Raw genomic sequence first — 18,646 nt, forward strand, 5'->3', positions numbered from 1 at the left:
TTCTTCTTTACTTTTTGCCCTGCACATAATTAGAAATACAATTTCTCTTTTGCAGTGATGCCATAAGGGAGAAAATGAAGAAGAACTACATGTCCAATCCTAGTTACAATTACGAAATCGTCAATCGGGCCTCCCTGGCCTGCGGGCCTATGGTTAAGTGGGCCATCGCACAGGTAATCAGCCTGGCTGGGAACCCCTGTGCGAGGGGGCCTTGTGTCCCGTCCCTTTTGCAAACAGTCGATCTGCCCTCCGCAGCTTAACTACGCCGACATGTTAAAGCGTGTGGAGCCCCTGCGCAACGAGCTGCAGAAGCTGGAGGACGACGCCAAGGACAACCAGCAGAAAGCCAACGAGGTGGAGCGGATGATCCGCGAGCTGGAGGCCAGCATCGCCCGCTACAAGGAGGAGTACGCGGTCCTCATCTCGGAGGCCCAGGCCATCAAAGCGGACCTGGCTGCCGTCGAAGCCAAAGTAAGGTGGTCGTCACGAGCGCACTCTTTCTGCCGCTCCCCTGAAACGCTGCCTTTCGGTGTCCTTCACCGTGCCGTGCTCGCTGGCCTCACCGGGGGAAGCGCTGAGAGTAACAGACAACACGGGCCGCACGGACCTCGGTCATCCCGGGGGATTAGCTCTTTCACGTCCACGGGGGTCCTGGTGACTGTTTCCTGTGCGTTTACTGAGTGGTGTTAGGTGGATGCCAGCCGGGCACTCTGAAGCCGGGGAATCCCTCTCCCCCGCGGCCAGCTCCAGACCCATTTATTCTCCCGCCTTGGGCTTCAGAAGTGGCATCACCAAGGGCCTCCTTGTCAGGGTCTCCCGTCCCTCTGCTTGTCCCTTCTGCTGTGGTCCCCGTCGCTCTTGCCCCCATTCCTCTGGGTCCTCAAAATGGGCGCTCTAGCCTCCCGCCTCTGGCACCTCTTCCCTCCAGGTCAACCTTCCCCTGGAGGCTCCTTCCACCTGCTTCCTGGCCGCGTATCTGCTCACACACAAGTCTCAAGGCTGACACTTAATTCTCTACACTCATCTTATGCCCTCAGATTCTGAGGCTCGTGTCGTCCTCAGTTGTGGGTGATCTGGGTCCCAACCTCCTTCGGGACCCGAACCATGAGTGTGCCTGTCTCTCCAGCCCTCCCAGACCCTGCCCACCGTGGGCAGGAACAGATGTGCGCTTTTCAGCATAAAGCCTGTTTGGTTTTCTTTTTAGGTCAACCGGAGCACCGCTCTTCTGAAGAGCTTGTCTGCTGAACGGGAACGATGGGAAAAAACAAGTGAAACTTTCAAGAACCAGATGTCCACCATCGCCGGGGACTGTCTCCTGTCAGCTGCGTTTATTGCTTATGCGGGTTACTTCGACCAGCAGATGCGCCAGAACTTGTTTACCACCTGGTCCCATCACTTACAGCAAGCCAACATCCAGGTAACCGTCCGCAGGGAATTTCAAAAAGGTGGGAGCCAAAATGAGGGTCAGTAAGCTGTCACCACCTCCACTGGGAAGCCGTGCCTGTCTGCCTCCTGAAGAAAAGGATCCGTAACTGCTGTCCCTCTCAGTTCCGCACAGATATCGCGAGGACGGAGTATCTGTCCAACGCTGACGAGCGTCTCCGCTGGCAGGCCAGCTCCCTCCCTGCAGACGACCTGTGCACGGAGAACGCCATCATGCTGAAGCGCTTCAACAGGTAAGTGCTTGTGCGCATCAAGGGCACGGGTTAGAAGTCTTCGTGTGCCGTGCTCCCCTTTTCATATTTTTTCAAAACACACCTTTAGAAGAGGTGAGTAGGACATTGGGAGGGTCCGCGTGCTCACCTCTGATGGTGGGCTGTGCACGGTTCCCTTTTTCTTACGTTGTGACTGTCCAAACTGTCCTACAATGAGTGGTTCTCGTGTAACCTTTTTTTTAAAAAAAAAAAAAAATACATTTATTTATTTTTGGCTGCATGGGGTCTTCGTTGCTGCCCGCGGGCTTTCTCTAGTTGTGGTGAGCGGGGGCTACTCTTGGTTGCGGCACGTGGGCTTCTCATTGCAGTGGCTTCTCTTGTTGCGGAGCACGGGCTCTAGGCGCGCAGGCCTCAGTAGTTGTGGCATGCTGGCTCAGTAGTTGTGGCTCGCGGGCTTTAGAGTGCAGGCTCAGTAGTTGTGGCGCATGGGCTTAGTTGCTCCGTGGCATGTGGGATCTTCCCGGACCAGGGCTCGAACCCGTGTCCCCTGCATTGGCAGGTGGATTCTTAACCACTGCGCCACCAGGGAAGCCTCATATAACCTTTTGAAATTGATGGGCATGGCTGTGTATTGGGCGAAAATCAAAACAGACCCTCTCGGGAATTCCCCGGCAGTCCAGTGGTTGGGACTCGGTGCTTTCACTGCCAGGGGTGTGGGTTCAATCCCTGGTTGGGGAACTAAGATCCCCCAAGCCATGCAGTGTGGCCAAAAAACAAAAAACAGACTGTCTCTTAAAATATTACAAGAATTGGAAGTGTTTAGCTAGAGAGAGAGTTAAGGGAAGCGGCTCCCTGATTTTGGTTTAAGGAGGGGGCCAGAGTAAGAGGAGGAACGGGCCTGCAGCCCAGGGGGGCTCACAGAGCAGTTCAAGGACTGACCCCCTCCTCTGTGGCAGCTCCCAAACCCAGCCACCCTAGGTTTTCTTTCTCTTTCAAAAAACTGATTCCCGGAGTCCTGTTTAACAATAACTGCACATCTTGGAACCTTTGAGCCCTTGCTGTATGCCACTGTCCCCAGGGCACAAAGAGGAGCCAACCCTCAGGTCTCACAAGTGGCGCGGGGTCTCGCCAGGGGCCGCTGGTGGGAATGTCCATCCATTGTGGCATCTATGAGGGGTCTGTGTGGGGGGCTGCATTTGTCTTACATGGAAATGCATGCTTCCGGGTCTCCCAAAGCCCAGCACTCGTGAAGAATGATGCATCTCAGAACATTCACAGGACAGTGTGTGTCCTACCAGAGGCCCGGAAATGCCTCTGACGCCCCTCGTTGGGGCCAGTGAACAGGTCACCATGCGTCCCCCCGGTGGGAGGCGGGGGGCCCTTGCAGACCTGGCCCTTTGTCCAGAGCCCACGTGTGAGGGTGCTTCCGGCAGGCCACAGTGTGGGGTGGTGTGCTCCCCCGGGGACACACGTGTGTCTGTAAACACATAAACCTCCTTTGTGTACATGGACCAGGAACCGGTGACCAGGGGGGAGGGGGAGGGGCGGTTCTCACCACTTGCCCTTTCGTAGCTCCTGAATTTTGTACAATCACGTGTGTGTATCATGTTTTTAACATTTTTTTGTTAAGCGGCTGTGTGACCCTGGACAAATGATGTTCGCCTTTCTGTGCCCCTTTTTCCTTCTTTGTGAAATGGACGTGAGGATAACACCTATCTTGTAGGGTTATCGTGAGCATTGAGTGAAGAGGGTCCTGGGCAGCGTAAACTCTTCCCAGCCATCAGCTCGTGGGGCTGCAGCAGCAGTGGTGTTGATACCTGCCCTGCAGGAGTTGGCCCTGAGAGGGGCAGCAGTAAATTCTACAGAGAACAGCCATCCTAGTGCAGTATGCTCGGACTTCTTAGAGAAGCACTGTGTGTCCCAGAAAGAAAAGAAGCTTCAACTACAGCCCTTCTTAGCAGAGTCTGTGGTTTAGTTACCTCCCCATCATAGAAGTTATTCAAAAAGATGATTTTAGTATTAAGCCTTAGGTCACGCTGGTCTCTGCTGATAAACCTGGAACCCACAGCTGAGTGTGGGACAGCCTTCCCGTCATCTTGTCGGGCTCTGCCTGCCACGTCCTTGTGCTTCCTATGGACCTCTAACCTACTTCTCTGGGGCCCGTCCTCAGGTATCCACTGATCATCGACCCCTCAGGACAGGCCACAGAGTTCATCATGAATGAGTATAAGGACCGCAAGATCACACGGACCAGCTTCCTGGACGACGCCTTCAGGAAGAACCTGGAGAGTGCGCTGAGGTTCGGCAACCCCCTTCTGGTCCAGGTCCGTGTGCATCTCAGCTCTGCAGACTCTGCTTCCCACGGGGAAGGCCTTTAGGGCTGCATTTAGGTTTTTGCAAATGCAGTTGATGTGAATCACATAATACGTGCTACTTTTTGAGCTTTGCAAGACGTCATCTGGTGTGAAAGCAAGATTACGGGATTACCCGATGGTCCAGTGGTTAGGACTCCGCACTTTCACTGCCGAGGGGTCCGGGTTCAACATCTGGTCGGGGAACTAAGATCTCACAAGCCGAGCGGCGTGGCCAAAAAAATTTTTTAAAGGCAAAGCTAAAGCTCTGAGATAGATCTATAAAAAATCCAACAGAAGCAGTGTTTGCACTTAAAATTCTAGTTTGTCTAGATCGTCACCCTCCACCGGGACAGTGACGGAAACGTTCTTTAGCTTGTGCTGCACTGCATGGCGGCCCCACTGTTGAGCACTTCACGGGCCAGCGTGACAAGGAACTGAACTTTTAATTTTGTTTCAGTAGCCGCATGTGCCTAATGGTCTAAATAGCTGGGTGGCTTCTGGGGAGATGTATTTATCTGGAGTAGGAAGTCAGTTATATGGGTGGAAATAAACACTGTAAAACTCTCCCTGTCAATGACACCTCACATGTACACACGTAGGACGTGGAGAGCTATGATCCAGTTCTGAATCCAGTTTTGAACCGTGAAGTCCGGCGAACAGGGGGAAGAGTGCTGATCACCCTCGGTGACCAGGACATAGACCTGTCGCCATCCTTTGTCATCTTCCTGTCCACCCGGGATCCCACGGTAAGGGACGGGGCCCTCCTCCGTGAAGGCGGGGCGGCGTCAGGTGAGGCCACGGATGTGTAGCAAAGCTGCCTGGTCTGTCGCCCCTTTTGGCAGGTCGAGTTCCCACCTGATCTCTGTTCCCGGGTTACTTTCGTCAACTTCACCGTCACCCGTAGCAGTCTGCAGAGCCAGTGTCTCAATGAAGTTCTCAAGGCAGAAAGACCTGACGTGGATGAAAAACGTTCCGATCTTCTTAAACTCCAAGGTATGTCTCTGGATCCATAGTTCTCGGTGCAGGTCGGGGGCCTGAACTTTCACAGGACGAGGGTGCGCTGGGCTTGTGTCGGACGCATCACAGAGCACTCCTTGGAAAGAACGTAAGTCCTGTAGTGAGCTCTGGGTGTTCTCATCATTTAAGGGGAATTTCAGCTGCGCTTACGTCAGCTAGAAAAGTCTCTGCTACAAGCTCTGAATGAGGTGAAAGGGCGCATTTTGGATGATGACACGATCATAACGACCCTGGAGAACCTCAAGAAAGAGGCCGCCGAGGTGACGAGGAAAGTCGAGGAGACGGACATTGTGATGCAGGAGGTGGAGACTGTGTCCCAGCAGTACCTGCCGCTGTCCACCGCCTGCAGCAGCATCTACTTCACCATGGAGTCACTGAAGCAGGTGAGCGGGGCCGCGCCCAGCCGGGGGCTCCCGCCCCGCGTGCACAGGCACTAACAGCCGCCTTCGCCACTTCCAGATACACTTCCTGTACCAGTACTCCCTGCAGTTCTTCCTGGACATCTACCACAACGTCCTGTACGAGAACCCGAACCTGAAGGGCGTCACCGACCACACGCAGCGCCTCTCCATCATCACCAAGGACCTCTTCCAGGTACGACGCATGCCCGGCTGTCCCGGGGTGCGTGCGTGCGCGCGTGTGTGCAACGGGGGGCTCGGGAGTAGTTCTTCAGGATCGGCAGTGCTTCCTGCATTTGGCTCCAGGTGGCGTTTAACCGGGTAGCTCGAGGCATGCTGCACCAGGACCACATCACCTTCGCCATGCTGCTGGCGAGAATCAAACTGAAGGGCACCATCGGGTAAGTCGGCTGCCCCGCCTCACTTTCCACCAGAGAACGTCATCATTTTGCAGCCTGCCTGCTAGCATTTTCTGATGGGATGAGCTTTTTTTTCTTCTTAAAGCCATTATTGCTCTTTTAGTGACAGTAGAAGTGAATCTGAGAGACCCCAGCTGACTGTTGCCCCCTTCCCAGGGAGCCCACCTACGATGCCGAATTCCAGCACTTCCTGAGGGGGAAGGAGATCGTCCTGAACGCTGGCTCGACGCCCAAGATCCAGGGTCTGACGGTGGAGCAGGCCGAGGCGGCAGTGCGGCTGAGCTGCCTGCCCGCGTTTAGGGATCTGATTGCGAAGGTTCAAGCAGACGAGGTAAGTGTCTTGTGAACGCTCCCGGCGGTGGGGGGGGAAGCTGGCCTTACTCCCAGGGAGCCGCGCGTGTCGTGTAACACCCAGGACGTTGTGCGGTGTTTTCTCACGTCAAACATCGACACGTTGGTCCCAACCTCACTTCCGCTGTTGCCCCCACAGCAATTTGGCATCTGGCTGGACAGCAGCTCCCCAGAGCAGACGGTGCCGTACCTCTGGAGCGAGGAAAGCCCTGCAAGTAAGCCCCACGAGGCCTCCCCCGTTGTTTTCGTTCTGGACCAGAGTGTACAATTGGGCTTTGCTGCTTGAATGCAGGGACGCTCCCCAAAGATAAAAAGCCATTGATTCCTGAGATAAGTATTTCGGTGTTAAAACTTAGGAGACAGCTTAGGCGTAAGAAAGCGAAAAACTCCCAATTCCTGTTGCAACTCATGCTTAAAGACCAAAAGAGAAATAGATCAGAAGGTCCTTGCCCAACATCCGGGGGAAACCGGCTGGTTTCGAGCGTGTTATGCGAGGCTCTGGACCAGACAGGCCCCACGATGGGGAGGAAGAAAAGGGTGATGTCCAGCGTGGCTGCAGCTCAGTCGTGGGCTGTAGGGTGTCTGTGATCTTAGACGTTCCTGAGAATCTTCAGGGTTCTCCACAAATGGGTACGATGTAGTTAGCCATTTAGAATCAGTAACCGCTCATCACCCACAGACCCAGGCGTAGGTCTTGTCACAGCTCTTCCCAGAGGGCTCAGTGACAGCGTGGAGGTGGTGGTGGTTCTCAGGCAGAGAGGACAGAGCGGGCGTCGTGGTGTCTGGGGTGTTTGAGCTGAGTCTCGGACGATGAGTGTTTGCAGAGCGAGAGCTGGTGGCAAGAGCAGTCCAGGCGGGAGAACATCTCAAAGTCTGTGCTGCCACCAACCTCCAGCCCTTCTCACGGCCTCGTTTCAGCTCCCATCGGGCAAGCCATCCACCGGCTGCTCTTGATTCAGGCCTTCCGCCCCGACCGCCTGCTGGCCATGGCTCACATGTTTGTCTCCACAAACCTCGGGGATTCCTTCATGTCCATCATGGAGCAGCCGCTCGACCTGACCCACATCGTGGACACAGAGGTACGCTCTGGCCCCGCGGACTCTGAACCCAGCCCGTTTTCACGAGCCCCTCCGCAGGGCTCTCCTCCCTCGACAGGTGCGCTGTCGGGTGGGATGCTCTCTCACCCAATTCCGACTTCCTGATCTGCAGGTAAAGCCAAACACCCCTGTCCTGATGTGCTCTGTGCCTGGTTACGATGCCAGCGGGCACGTGGAGGACCTCGCAGCCGAGCAGAACACACAGATCACGTCCATTGCCATTGGTAAGGATGCTTGGTCAGTTCCACGGGGGCACCCCAGACTTCAGTGTGGGTGGGCGTTGAAGTCCAAGTCCATGTGCTGACACTAAGCTTTCTGGTACCAGGCTCTGCAGAAGGCTTTAACCAAGCAGATAAGGCAATAAATACAGCCGTGAAGTCGGGCAGGTAGGCTTGTTTGGTTTTGCTTTACAAGGCCCGAGTGCCCAAGGACTCGGGCCGGAAGGGTGAGGTGTGGCCGCGGCTTCTCCCTGCCTGCAGGTGGGTGATGCTGAAGAACGTGCACCTGGCTCCGGGCTGGCTGATGCAGCTGGAGAAGAAGCTGCACTCCCTGCAGCCGCACGCCTGCTTCAGGCTCTTCCTCACCATGGAGATTAACCCCAAGGTGGGCGCCACGGGGGTGCGAGGCGGCGTGCGGGGCGCTGGTTTGGCGCCTCTGTGTCCGTGTGCACGTGTGTGTGAGCTGAAACACACGTGGGAACCGCGGTCACGGGTGCCGTGTCTTGCTCAGGTGCCCGTGAACCTGCTCCGAGCGGGCCGCATCTTCGTGTTCGAGCCGCCGCCGGGCGTGAAGGCCAACATGCTGAGGACCTTCAGCAGCATCCCCGTGTCTCGGATATGCAAGGTGAGCACCGGGCTCGGAGTCGAGCTGGGTGCAGCGGCCACGCGGACGTCCGGGCGCCGAGAGGAGACCGGGGCCCGGCTCGCGGGCAGGGGAGCGTTGTGGCAGGAGCAGTGCGTCGGTTGTGTTTCTTAAGCGCTGTTTCCTTTTGTGCCTTAATCCACCTCTTCTACCATTTTTAGAAACTTGTTCTCTTCTATGTAATTTTCTGGTTACATAGCGTAGCTGGGAGTACACCTTTATTAATATAAAAATTGGCGTAGTTTTCTCCTAACAACAATATTCGTGTTAATTACTAAGATCACAGTGGTTCCAGCGTTAGTACGTGGAGAGCTCTTTTTAAGACTTTGATTCCGACAGGATCTGCACTATTTTCTTAGATAGAAAGGGGGCTGCGTTCTGGTGATTCTCTCCTTGCTAACTTCCCCACCTAGTCTCCCAACGAGCGTGCTCGCTTGTACTTCCTGCTGGCCTGGTTCCACGCCATCATCCAGGAACGCTTACGATACGCACCCCTGGGGTGGTCGAAGAAGTATGAATTCGGGGAGTCTGACCTGCGGTCGGCCTGCGACACAGTGGACACGTGGCTGGACGACACGGCCAAGGCAAGCGTGGGCTGTGCCGTGAGGGGGGGACTCGCGTACAGGTGGCCGCCTGCCGTGGGCGTGACCAGCCTCCCCCACCCCCCCAGGGAAGGCAGAACATCTCTCCAGACAAGATCCCCTGGGCGGCGCTCAAGACCTTGATGGCCCAGTCCATCTACGGCGGCCGGGTGGACAATGAATTTGACCAGCGCCTGCTCAACACTTTCCTGGAGCGTCTCTTCACCACCAAGAGTTTCGACAGTGAATTTAAGCTGGCCTGCAAGGTCGACGGGCACAAAGACATCCAAATGCCAGACGGCATCAGGTATGCGTCCGCCCCCGGGACCCACAGGGGAGGCACCGCGCGCTTCCGGCCCACGTGTAACTGGTGGCACTAACAGCGTGCTGCCTTTCCAGGCGAGAGGAGTTCGTGCAGTGGGTGGAGCTGCTCCCGGACACGCAGACCCCCTCCTGGCTGGGCTTGCCCAACAACGCTGAGAAGGTCCTGCTCACCACGCAGGGTGGGTACCCAGCTGTCCTCCCCCAGACCGCACCTCCCTCCCTCCACTCCGGGGGGGCAGGGAAAACCATCTGCTCCCGCTGGTGTCTTTTCTGCGGTACGGGCTCCGTCCTGGGGAAAAGGCTCGATAGCTGCTTACATGGAGTCGGGAAATTGCATTTAGGGTTTTAGATTCAGAAGTAATTTCATTTTTTCTCCTGTTCAGTTTTTTTTAAACTCTTGGCATTAAGTGACGTTTTAAATCTTTTAGTCTCTTTTGGAATACACTTTTTTGGAACTTCAAGACTATTCAAGAAATCATCTAACCCAGTGGTTCTCGAAGTGTGGTCCCCAGACCAACAGCTTCAGCCTCGCCTGCAAATTTTAGACAGGCAGGTCCTCGGGCCCCACGCCGGGGAATCAGAACTGGACTTGCTGGGGCCTGGCGTCTGTTTTGATAAGCCCCCCGGTCGCTGAGACACTCAGGTTTGAGAACTGCTCATCTGAGCCAGGCTTCTCTTTATGGGAAACAGGCCCAGATGACGGGTGATTTGCCCAAACTCACACCCTGGTTGATAGGACAGACCCCAACAGTTCACCTCAGGCCCGCGATTCAGCTCTGTAATTAATGAGAGGAACCCCTAGCCATGGGGCCTGCTTTCTGACTGACGACGACCTTGAACGCGTGCCTCTCGCTGGGGGAGGTGGGGGGTGGCAGGCCCCACAGGTGACCAAATGGGAGGCCGGGCTGGCCAGCAGGGAAGCAGAGGAGGGCTTGAGGCCTGGGTGCCGGGCAGGTCTCGGCCGGCGGTGGGGGTGGGGGGGGCGCTGGGCCTTGTCTCACACAGCAGCGTGTACTGAGATCACTTAGCGAGTTAATACCCGTGCTGCCTGCCGGGACCGGCGCTGGGTCCCCGTCAACACTGTAGTGAGTGTTATCTGAGCCCCATGTCACGCCAGAGCTGATGGTGCCCCAGGTGGTGTGGCCCACATGGAGGCCATGAGGTATGAGCCACAGGGGCCTGGCTTGGGGAAGCTGAGCCCTGTCCTCCAGCCCAGCCTCCAGGAACTGGACTTGGAGCGCCCCACTCGGGTCAGGGACCCGCAGGCAGAGGCAGAGTCCAGAGCCCGCGGGAGGCCGCCACACGGCTCCGCGCAGTCTCAGCCGGAAGTGGTCACGCGTTAGCAGCCCAGGCGGCCTCCCTGCCTGGCCCTGGCGCGCCCCAGAGCCCACCCCCTGACGACAGTGGATGCGCGAGCCTCGCAGAAGCCTCTGGGGTTTGCACTCGGCCACTGGAGCAGCCCCAGCAGTCAGGACTTGACCTGGTAGTGCTGTTTCTTCTGTCGTTGCCGCCTTACCTTTCTGGTCGGGCCGTCCTCCGTGCTTTAGGACAGGTACCCGCGTGGTACCTTGCAGGGCACACAGTTACGCCCGTGTAAACAGACGCACTGTGCGGCCGTCACCTTCAAGTCCCTTTCCCTCCGCTCTCCGCTCCGCTGCGCCCCCTGCTGCCCAGGCGTGGACATGATCCGCAGGATGCTCAAGATGCAGATGCTGGAGGACGAGGACGACCTGGCCTACGCGGAGACGCAGAAGAAGGCGAGGCCCGACTCCACGGCCGACGGGCGCCCCGCCTGGATGCGGACGCTGCACACCACCGCGTCCAACTGGCTGCACCTCATTCCGCAGACGCTGAGCCACCTCAAACGCACGGTGGAGAACATCAAGGTGGCTGGCCCTTCCCCCGCCGAGTCCTGGGGCTTGGGGGCGTCCCGGCAAGTGGGACCGGGCGGGTCGAGCCGAGCTCAGTGTTGTCCCGGAGCGCACGCGCGCCCGGGCCGGGCTGGAGGGAACTCCCTAGGATGAAGGTGGTGCGTCTTCCACGAGGAGGTAAATGACTCCCAGGGAAGCGGCGGCAGCCGTTCTCCTTTACAGAATTGCCCAGAGCTGCCATCGGTCAGGCAGGCCCGCAGCTTCACGCGAGGTCTAGTGCAGGGTCGAGCTGGGGTGACACTGAATAATACGGGGAGGGCTATGAAACCGGGGCTCCCTGAGGCTGAGTTACTTCTGGTTGCCTTTTCTGCTGGAGAAAAGACCTCTTCCCAGACTCCCTCCCCTCCTTCACTCTGGCCTTCTTTCCCAACACCTGTAGGATCCTCTGTTCAGATTCTTTGAGAGAGAGGTGAAGATGGGCGCCAAGTTACTCCAGGACGTCCGCCAGGATCTCGCTGACGTCGTGCAGGTGTGCGAGGGCAAGAAGAAGCAGACCAACTACCTACGCACACTGATCAACGAGCTGGTGAAAGGTGCGCCCACGGTGCCGCTGGGGTGCAGGGGTTCTCCCGGGAGCCCCTCGGAGTGGCGGCGGGTCCCGGCCGGGCCTCGCCCAGACTTCCCTCAGGGCAGCTCGATGCCCGCACCTGGGAGCAGACTTAGAAACGCCCGAGAATTTGTATCCGTTTTATGCTGGTTCACTGAGCACTGAACAGAATCTTTACTCACTTCTGCAGTCTTTAGGGAGGACTAGGGCAGGGTGCTGGAGTCCAAAGGCACAGGGACCCCCAGGGTTTCCATCGGCTCTGAGAGCCTCCATTGGCAGTACCGCCGAGCCGCCCGTGGCGGGGGTTTGTAGCTGTGGTTCCTTGGGGCGGTTGTGCTCCTCCAGACGCGTCCTGTGGGTCACCCGGCCTGGGTGCGGAGCACGTGCGGTGGGGATGGTGGCCCATGCAGGGCGTGAGGTGCACCAGGGAGGGGAAGCAGCAGAGCCTGCAAGCAGGGGCAGACCTGCCAGCGCTCAGCTGTGCGCCTACCTGCGCCGGGGGGACTGTCGGCACTGAGGCCAGGCCGGGGCTCCTCGCTTGCAGGAATTCTGCCCCGGAGCTGGTCCCACTACACGGTGCCCGCCGGCATGACTGTCATCCAGTGGGTCTCCGACTTCAGTGAGAGGATCAAACAGCTGCAGAACATCTCACTGGCGGCTGCCTCTGGTGGCGCCAAGGAGCTAAAGGTGGTGGCCACTCCTGAGGAGCTGGGGGAGGGTCCCCGGGGAGGGTCGGCAGCTGGCCCGGGTGCTGGCTCTCGGGCCCAGTGGGGCCGGCTCTCAGCTGGGGCTGCTTCTTCCCACAGAACATCCACGTGTGCCTGGGCGGCCTGTTTGTGCCCGAGGCGTACATCACTGCCACCAGGCAGTACGTGGCCCAGGCCAACAGCTGGTCCCTGGAGGAGCTCTGCCTGGAGGTGAACGTCACCACCTCGCAGAGCACCACGCTGGACGCCTGCAGCTTTGGGGTCACAGGTGAGTGGGGGCCACTCCGGCCGGCCGGGCTTCTCTTCTCTCTCAGGTTCCCCTCCCCCGTCCCCGGGCCTGCGGCTCGGCCATCGCCCCCTCGCGGGCCGCCTGCTGGTGGTTCCCACGCGAACGCGTTAAGTTAGAGCCCAGGCCCGTGGCCGCACAGCTCGTGCTCCCCTCGGGGGGTCCTGACCGCCCATCCCCCCACAGGGTTGAAGCTCCAGGGGGCCACGTGCAACAACAACAAGCTCTCGCTCTCCAACGCCATCTCCACCGTCCTCCCCCTGACGCAGCTGCGCTGGGTCAAGCAGACAAGCGCAGAGAAAAAGGCTAATGTGGTGAGTGGCTCCTTCCCGTCCTCTGTGGTCAGGGAGGCTCTGAGGACGCCCACCGGGCGCCGGGGCGACGTCCCCGCCCTCTCCCGGCCGCGAGTCCCTGCGTCGCAGGAGGAACCGTCCGTTCCCTCTCGCGTGAAGCCCCTGCCCCAGAGCCCCCTTTCCTTGCAGGTGACCCTTCCCGTCTACCTGAACTTCACCCGAGCAGACCTCATCTTCACCGTGGACTTTGAAATCGCGACCAAGGAGGACCCGCGCAGCTTCTACGAGCGCGGCGTTGCCGTTCTCTGCACCGAGTGAGACTCGCCTTTTCTAGCGCCCTTTTCTGTAACAGTAAAATTAATATTTAACGTTTATTCATTATTAGGATGTGTGGAAGGTACGGACGTGTCAAAGGAAGGTTGTTGGTGTGAGGCTAGAAGAAGCCGAAAGAAGCCAGACGGCTGGGAGGTGGAAGCGGGAGGGATACAGGGACGTGGTTTTGAGGGCCGAAGCATGGCTTGTTTTATGAAATAAAACACTAAGCATGAGCCGGCCCCGGCCTCTTGTCTCGGCTCCGGCTCCCGTGGACACCCTGGACCCTTCACAACACAGAGGCAGCCCCGTTCCTAGGAGAGCAATGGCGCTCCCGGGGCGTGGGGCTGGCGCCGTGTCCCGTCGCCGGGAACCCGTGGCCCAGGTGGACGCCCTCGTCCCGCCTCCTCTCTGGCGCCTTCGTTCCCACGACCCTAGGGTGGTGGCCGGAAGTGACGGGCATGCTGTCCTGCGAAGCAGGTTTCTGGCCTGTGCGGGGCCTCGCGAGAGCTCCTGGGGCGCCGGGGCGCCGGCCCAGGCATCAGCGCAGGCCCCGCCATGGCCCCGGCCGTCCTGCCGCGGGCTGCCTGTGAGCCAATCTCGGCCCCAGCGCGGTGACGGCCTGAGGCCCGACTGGACGCCCTGGCCCTGCCCACACCCTCCCAGCCCCAGCGTCCTCCGCGGAGTGGCCGGGGGCCTCAGAGCCGGAGCCGCCTCCCACCCAGCTCCGGACGGGCCCTCTGGGGTCCCTGGGTGGCCTGAGGACGTCCAGAGCGGTATCGGACTGAAGGTTGGGGCCCATTTTACATGGTTTTCTCTGAACCAATAAGGCCTTTTAGCTTTTCTTCAGTCACCGGGAGTATTTAACGGTGCCGCAGGCTCTCGCCCAAGCGCTGCTAATGCCCGGGAGAGCCCCGGGAGGCCCACCGTGGGGGCCTGGCCCCGCCTGACCCTTCTTCGCCCCCACCCCCCACCCCATTTACGGGGAAGGGTCTTGAGCACAGGTGCTGGGTGGTGCTGGGCCGGGGTTCCAGGGCACAGGGGAAGGAATGCCATCCTAGAAACCCTGAAGGCCTGGTGGGGGTGGGGAACGCAGGGCAGGAGCCACTCCCACTGCCAGACCCTCGTCCCCATGTGTCCTGGGGCTGGGGGCAGGGCACTGCAGGCCCAGGACTGAGGCTCCCCATCAGGGTTCCCCGTGGACCCCACAAAGAGTACCCTAGGCCCCTACTTCCTGCCCCCCAGCCTCACCCCCGTGGAAGTTATGTCCGTAGGGCCCGAGGAGGGACCCCACATCAGACTACCCCTCACCTGCCCTCAGGGGTTCAGGCTAGACCGTGGGCAGAGCCAGCAGAAAGGGGGACCAGGGGCTTCCCTGGTGACACATTGGTTAAGAATCCACCTGCCAATGCAGGGGACACAGAGTCCTCCCTGCTCCGGGAAGATCCCACATGCCGTGGAGCAACTAAGCCCGTGTTCCACAACTACTGAGCCTGCGCTCTAGAGCCCGCGAGCCACAACTACTGAGCCCACGTGTCACAACTACTGAAGCCCGCGCGCCTAGAGCCTGTGCTCTGCAACAAGAGAAGCCACCACAATGAGAAGGCCGCGCACCGCAACGAAGTGTAGCCCCCACTCGCCGCAGCTAGAGAAAGCCCGCGCGCAGCAACGAAGACCCGACACAGCCAAAGAAATAATAAAAACAAACAAACCAAAAAACAAGAGGCTCAGTGAGAAAAAGGAACGAGCCTCCGCCACCTGTTCGTTCAGATGTTACCCCATCAGGACACCCTGCTCGGGAGAGGAGAGGGGACAGAGAAATGACGGGACGGGGCAGAGGGAGTCTTCTCAGGCCAGGGGCAGGGGCCCATCTGCTTTCACTATCCTGACAAAACTCTGTCATCAATCCCAATATCCCGAGAGCCCGAGCTCCCCGAGGGCGGCTGCGTGTGAAGAGCTCTGGGGGCGTAAGGGCCCAACGGGAGACACGTCAGCCAGAGAGCAGTGGGCCCCTACCGCCCCAAGTCAAGGTTTAAAAAATACATAAATGTTTAGCAAAAGTAAGGAAATTCTCTGGGATTCAAGGGAGGCGGGGCCTTTCCTGAACTGGAAACCTATTTGTAGGCGAAGTAGTGGGGCCCAGAGACATTATTTAGGACGTAAACTACTAACAAACACCTTCGTCTCAGACTGTTAGATCCCGAAACTGTGACAATACATTTCTCTTGTTTAAATCTTAAAAAAAGACATAAAGGGGCTTCCCTGGTGGCGCAGTGGTCGAGAGTCCGCCTGCCGATGCAGGGGACACGGGTTCGTGCCCCGGTCTGAGAAGATCCCACATGCCACGGAGCGGCTGGGCCCGTGAGCCATGGCCGCTGAGCCTGCGCGTCCGGAGCCTGTGCTCCGCAACGGGAGAGGCCACAACAGTGAGAGGCCCGCGTACCGCAAAAAAAAAAAAATCCCTTATCATGCGGATTTACTGGAGAATTCTCTGAAACCAAGCTCGAAGCCACCAGGTTACACAAACACAGTAATTCTTCCTAGCCTCTCCTTCTGGACACTTCCTAGCCAAGGTCAAAGTGGGCCTTTGGGAGGCCCCCAGCCCCTTCCTCACCCTACCCCACGCCCTCCCCTCCACCCCCGGAAGGTGGCTCTCGGCCCCAGGATCTCCCAGCCCGTCTCAGCCGGGTGACCTTGTACCTTCTCTCCTCTGGCTCTTTGCAGCGCCCCGTCCCCGCTCGTTTACCCCACGGTGCTGCACTGCTCTCTCCCCGTCCACCACCCTCCGCAGTTGCCACCACCCTCCGCAGTTCGGGGCCCTCTGCCAAGGCCACAGCCTAACCCAGGTGACAACTCCAGGTGGGCCGCACGTGTGACTACAAAGGCTTCTGCTCAGAAGCTGGAGATGTTAGAAGACGTGTTGTTTGCACATTTCCTGTGGAAGAGTTTAGAAGTCACCACTCTGTCCCGAGAGCCACCAAATTGCTACCTGCCAGTCGTGTCCGTTAAGCTCTACCCCTGAGTGCCCCCTGCCCGCCCAGCGTCTGGCCGGTACACACACCAGAGTGTGCGTGAGGCCATCCTAGAGGCCCCGTGTCTCCCGTGTGCTAACCTTCCCCGCCCTCAGCTGCCATTCTCTCTCTCTCTCTCACACACACAGGCTGCGCTTTTCTCCCTGGCGCTCATCTCTCTCTAACATGCTCTGTATCCTCCTCCTCTGTCTCCGGGATCTGCAGCCCCTTCAACCCGCTCGCGCTCCATCACCTGGGCTTTTTGCTGCTGTGTCCACAGCTGTGTCCCCCAAGCCTGGCCCGGCAAGGAGCACGCAGCGGCACTCAGTGAATTTTCCTGGATGAATCACGCACGTGTGCTCCAGAGACCTCTCGCTCTGTACGTCCCAAACCAAATGCTCTCCCCGCATGACACACCCCTCCTTTCACTGTGGTTAGAGCGGCTCCACCATCCTGTAAGACCTCCAAGCCAGAAACCACAAAGATTCTCCTGGAGGCTGAATAACTGATGGCCCTGGGACCAGACTTCCTGGGTCCAAAATCCATGTCTGCTACTAACCCAGCTGCACGACTTCAGATGTCTAAAGTAGCTTTTCCAGAAAATTCCCTGGCTGTCCAGTGGTTAGGACTCAGCACTCTCACTGCCGGGGCCCGGGTTCAATCCCTGGTCTGGGAGCTAAGATCTCACAAGCCGCACAGCGAGGCCAATAAATAAATAAAGTAGCTTCTCCTGACTTACATACAAACCAGAAACAGACCCACAGACATAGAAAACAAACTTATGGTTACCAAAGGGGAAGCAGGGAGGGATAAATGAGGAGTTTAGCATATAACAGATACACACTACTATACATAAAATAGATAAACAAGGACCTACTGTATAACACAGGGAACTATACTCAATATTTTGTAATAACCTACAAGGGAAAAGAATCTGATATATATGTATGTATAACTGAATCACTTTGCTGTACACCTGAAACTAACAGAACATTGTGAATCAACTATACTTCAATATAAATAAATAAGTGATTGAAAAGATCAAGTAGCTTCTCCAGCCTCAGTCTCCCTATCAGTAAAATGGGTGAGCCGCTGAGGAGCCCATCGTGGATGTGAGAGGGATTAGCACGCTGCTCTCTGTGCTGGTTTATTATTTCACTGGCTGCTCCGAGATGAACATGTCACTGAAACATCCAACTCCATGCAAATCACCACCCAAGGGAATCAGGCTCAAAGGGCACCCAGCCGCTGGAAAAGTACATTTTATTTTATTTATTTATTTTTTAAAGTCTTTCTTGAATTTGTTACAACACTGCTTCTGTTTTATGTTTTGGTTTTTTTGGCCACAAGACGTGGGATCTTAGCTCCCCGGCCAGGGATCGAACCCTAGTCGCACCTTAACCACTGGACCACCAAGGAAGTCCCAAAGTACATTTTAAATCAGCATCACCCACCCACCGGGTGGTGGAAGTCTGCATGCCATATGGTGTTTCTTCTTTGATGGGAGGGTGCTGTCCAAAATTCTCTCAGGAGGCCCCGTAAAATGAGTGGAATGAATGGTACCCCCTCCCTCAAATATATGTCCACACCCTAAACCCCAGAACTTGTGACCTTATTTGGAAAAAGGGTCTTTGAGACATAATTAAGAATCTCAAGATGAGATCATCCTAAATTTAGGGTGGGCCCTAAATCCAGTGACAGGTGTCCTTCTAAGAGAGAGATTTCACACACACACAGAGCAGAAGGCGATGTAGAGATTGGACTGATGTGACCACAAACCCAGCGTTTCTGGCAGCCACCAGAAGCTGGAGAGAGGCCTAGGACAGGGTATCCCTCAGTCTCCAGAGGAACCAACCATCACCTGGATCTCAGATTTCTGGCCTCCAGGCCTGCGAGAGAATAAATCTCGTTTCGTCAAGCTACCTGGTTGGTGGTAATTTGTTACGGCAGCCACAGGAAACTAACAAGCCCTGTTAGTACAAGTGCTGTACTCAGAGAAAAATCATATGATCTTAAAGAATTCTGTTCTTTTCACTTGAACTTCAAAGGAACAAGAGCAGATCACGGCACTGTTCGGTTTGTGAGGGATGGGACAGCCCCCAACCTGGGCTGGAGGCATCTGTAGTCAAACATGAAAGCATCAAGGATGGCAAAAGACCAGGTTAGACATGAAATCATCCTGAATTCAACTTTGGTCGCCAGAATTTCAATCATTTAAAGTGATATTCCCAACACGTGGGGAGAAATACCCGGCATGTGGGTTCAAGTCCCAGTCCTGCAAGCCATGCAGCACGGCCACACACACACAAAAAGCCAGAAACAATCCCAGAGGCCACCTGGGAAAAGGTCTTTTTCATAGACTGACTTCACAGGTGTCAAGAAGTCATAACCTGGGTTTTTGTTTTTTTCTTTTTTGGCCACAGACCACACAGCATGCTGGATCTTAGTTCCCTGACCAGGAATCGAACCTGCACCCCCTGCAGTGGAAGCATGAAGTCTTAA

The 18,646-nt window shown here is 57.1% G+C and overlaps 1 protein-coding gene across 3 annotated transcripts in view; it reads left to right on the forward strand.

Annotated features, from left to right (window-relative positions):
• The window catches only part of DYNC1H1 (dynein cytoplasmic 1 heavy chain 1), a 66,045-nt gene extending 52,676 nt beyond the window's left edge, over window positions 1-13,369 (forward strand). Inside the window, exons 53-78 of one of the 3 annotated variants that reach the window (XM_032624341.1) lie at window positions 56-173; window positions 256-471; window positions 1,205-1,417; window positions 1,549-1,676; window positions 3,826-3,979; window positions 4,609-4,755; window positions 4,852-5,002; window positions 5,156-5,409; window positions 5,486-5,620; window positions 5,731-5,825; window positions 6,000-6,174; window positions 6,334-6,409; window positions 7,113-7,273; window positions 7,404-7,515; window positions 7,617-7,677; window positions 7,771-7,894; window positions 8,021-8,134; window positions 8,566-8,736; window positions 8,823-9,040; window positions 9,133-9,236; window positions 10,732-10,943; window positions 11,368-11,521; window positions 12,080-12,222; window positions 12,342-12,510; window positions 12,715-12,842; window positions 13,011-13,369. In XM_032624341.1, coding sequence (XP_032480232.1) covers window positions 56-173; window positions 256-471; window positions 1,205-1,417; window positions 1,549-1,676; window positions 3,826-3,979; window positions 4,609-4,755; window positions 4,852-5,002; window positions 5,156-5,409; window positions 5,486-5,620; window positions 5,731-5,825; window positions 6,000-6,174; window positions 6,334-6,409; window positions 7,113-7,273; window positions 7,404-7,515; window positions 7,617-7,677; window positions 7,771-7,894; window positions 8,021-8,134; window positions 8,566-8,736; window positions 8,823-9,040; window positions 9,133-9,236; window positions 10,732-10,943; window positions 11,368-11,521; window positions 12,080-12,222; window positions 12,342-12,510; window positions 12,715-12,842; window positions 13,011-13,139 — 3,862 coding nt within the window. In that variant the 3' untranslated portion in view covers window positions 13,140-13,369. Of the gene's footprint in view, window positions 1-55; window positions 174-255; window positions 472-1,204; window positions 1,418-1,548; window positions 1,677-3,825; window positions 3,980-4,608; window positions 4,756-4,851; window positions 5,003-5,155; window positions 5,410-5,485; window positions 5,621-5,730; window positions 5,826-5,946; window positions 6,175-6,333; window positions 6,410-7,112; window positions 7,274-7,403; window positions 7,516-7,616; window positions 7,678-7,770; window positions 7,895-8,020; window positions 8,135-8,565; window positions 8,737-8,822; window positions 9,041-9,132; window positions 9,237-10,731; window positions 10,944-11,367; window positions 11,522-12,079; window positions 12,223-12,341; window positions 12,511-12,714 lie in introns of those variants that run through there. The other 2 variants (XM_032624339.1, XM_032624342.1) reach the window with 2 other exon arrangements.
• The last annotated feature ends 5,277 nt before the right edge of the window (window positions 13,370-18,646 follow it).

Source organism: Phocoena sinus, chromosome 2 (genome assembly GCF_008692025.1).
Source record: "Phocoena sinus isolate mPhoSin1 chromosome 2, mPhoSin1.pri, whole genome shotgun sequence".
Lineage (NCBI taxonomy): Eukaryota > Metazoa > Chordata > Mammalia > Artiodactyla > Phocoenidae > Phocoena > Phocoena sinus.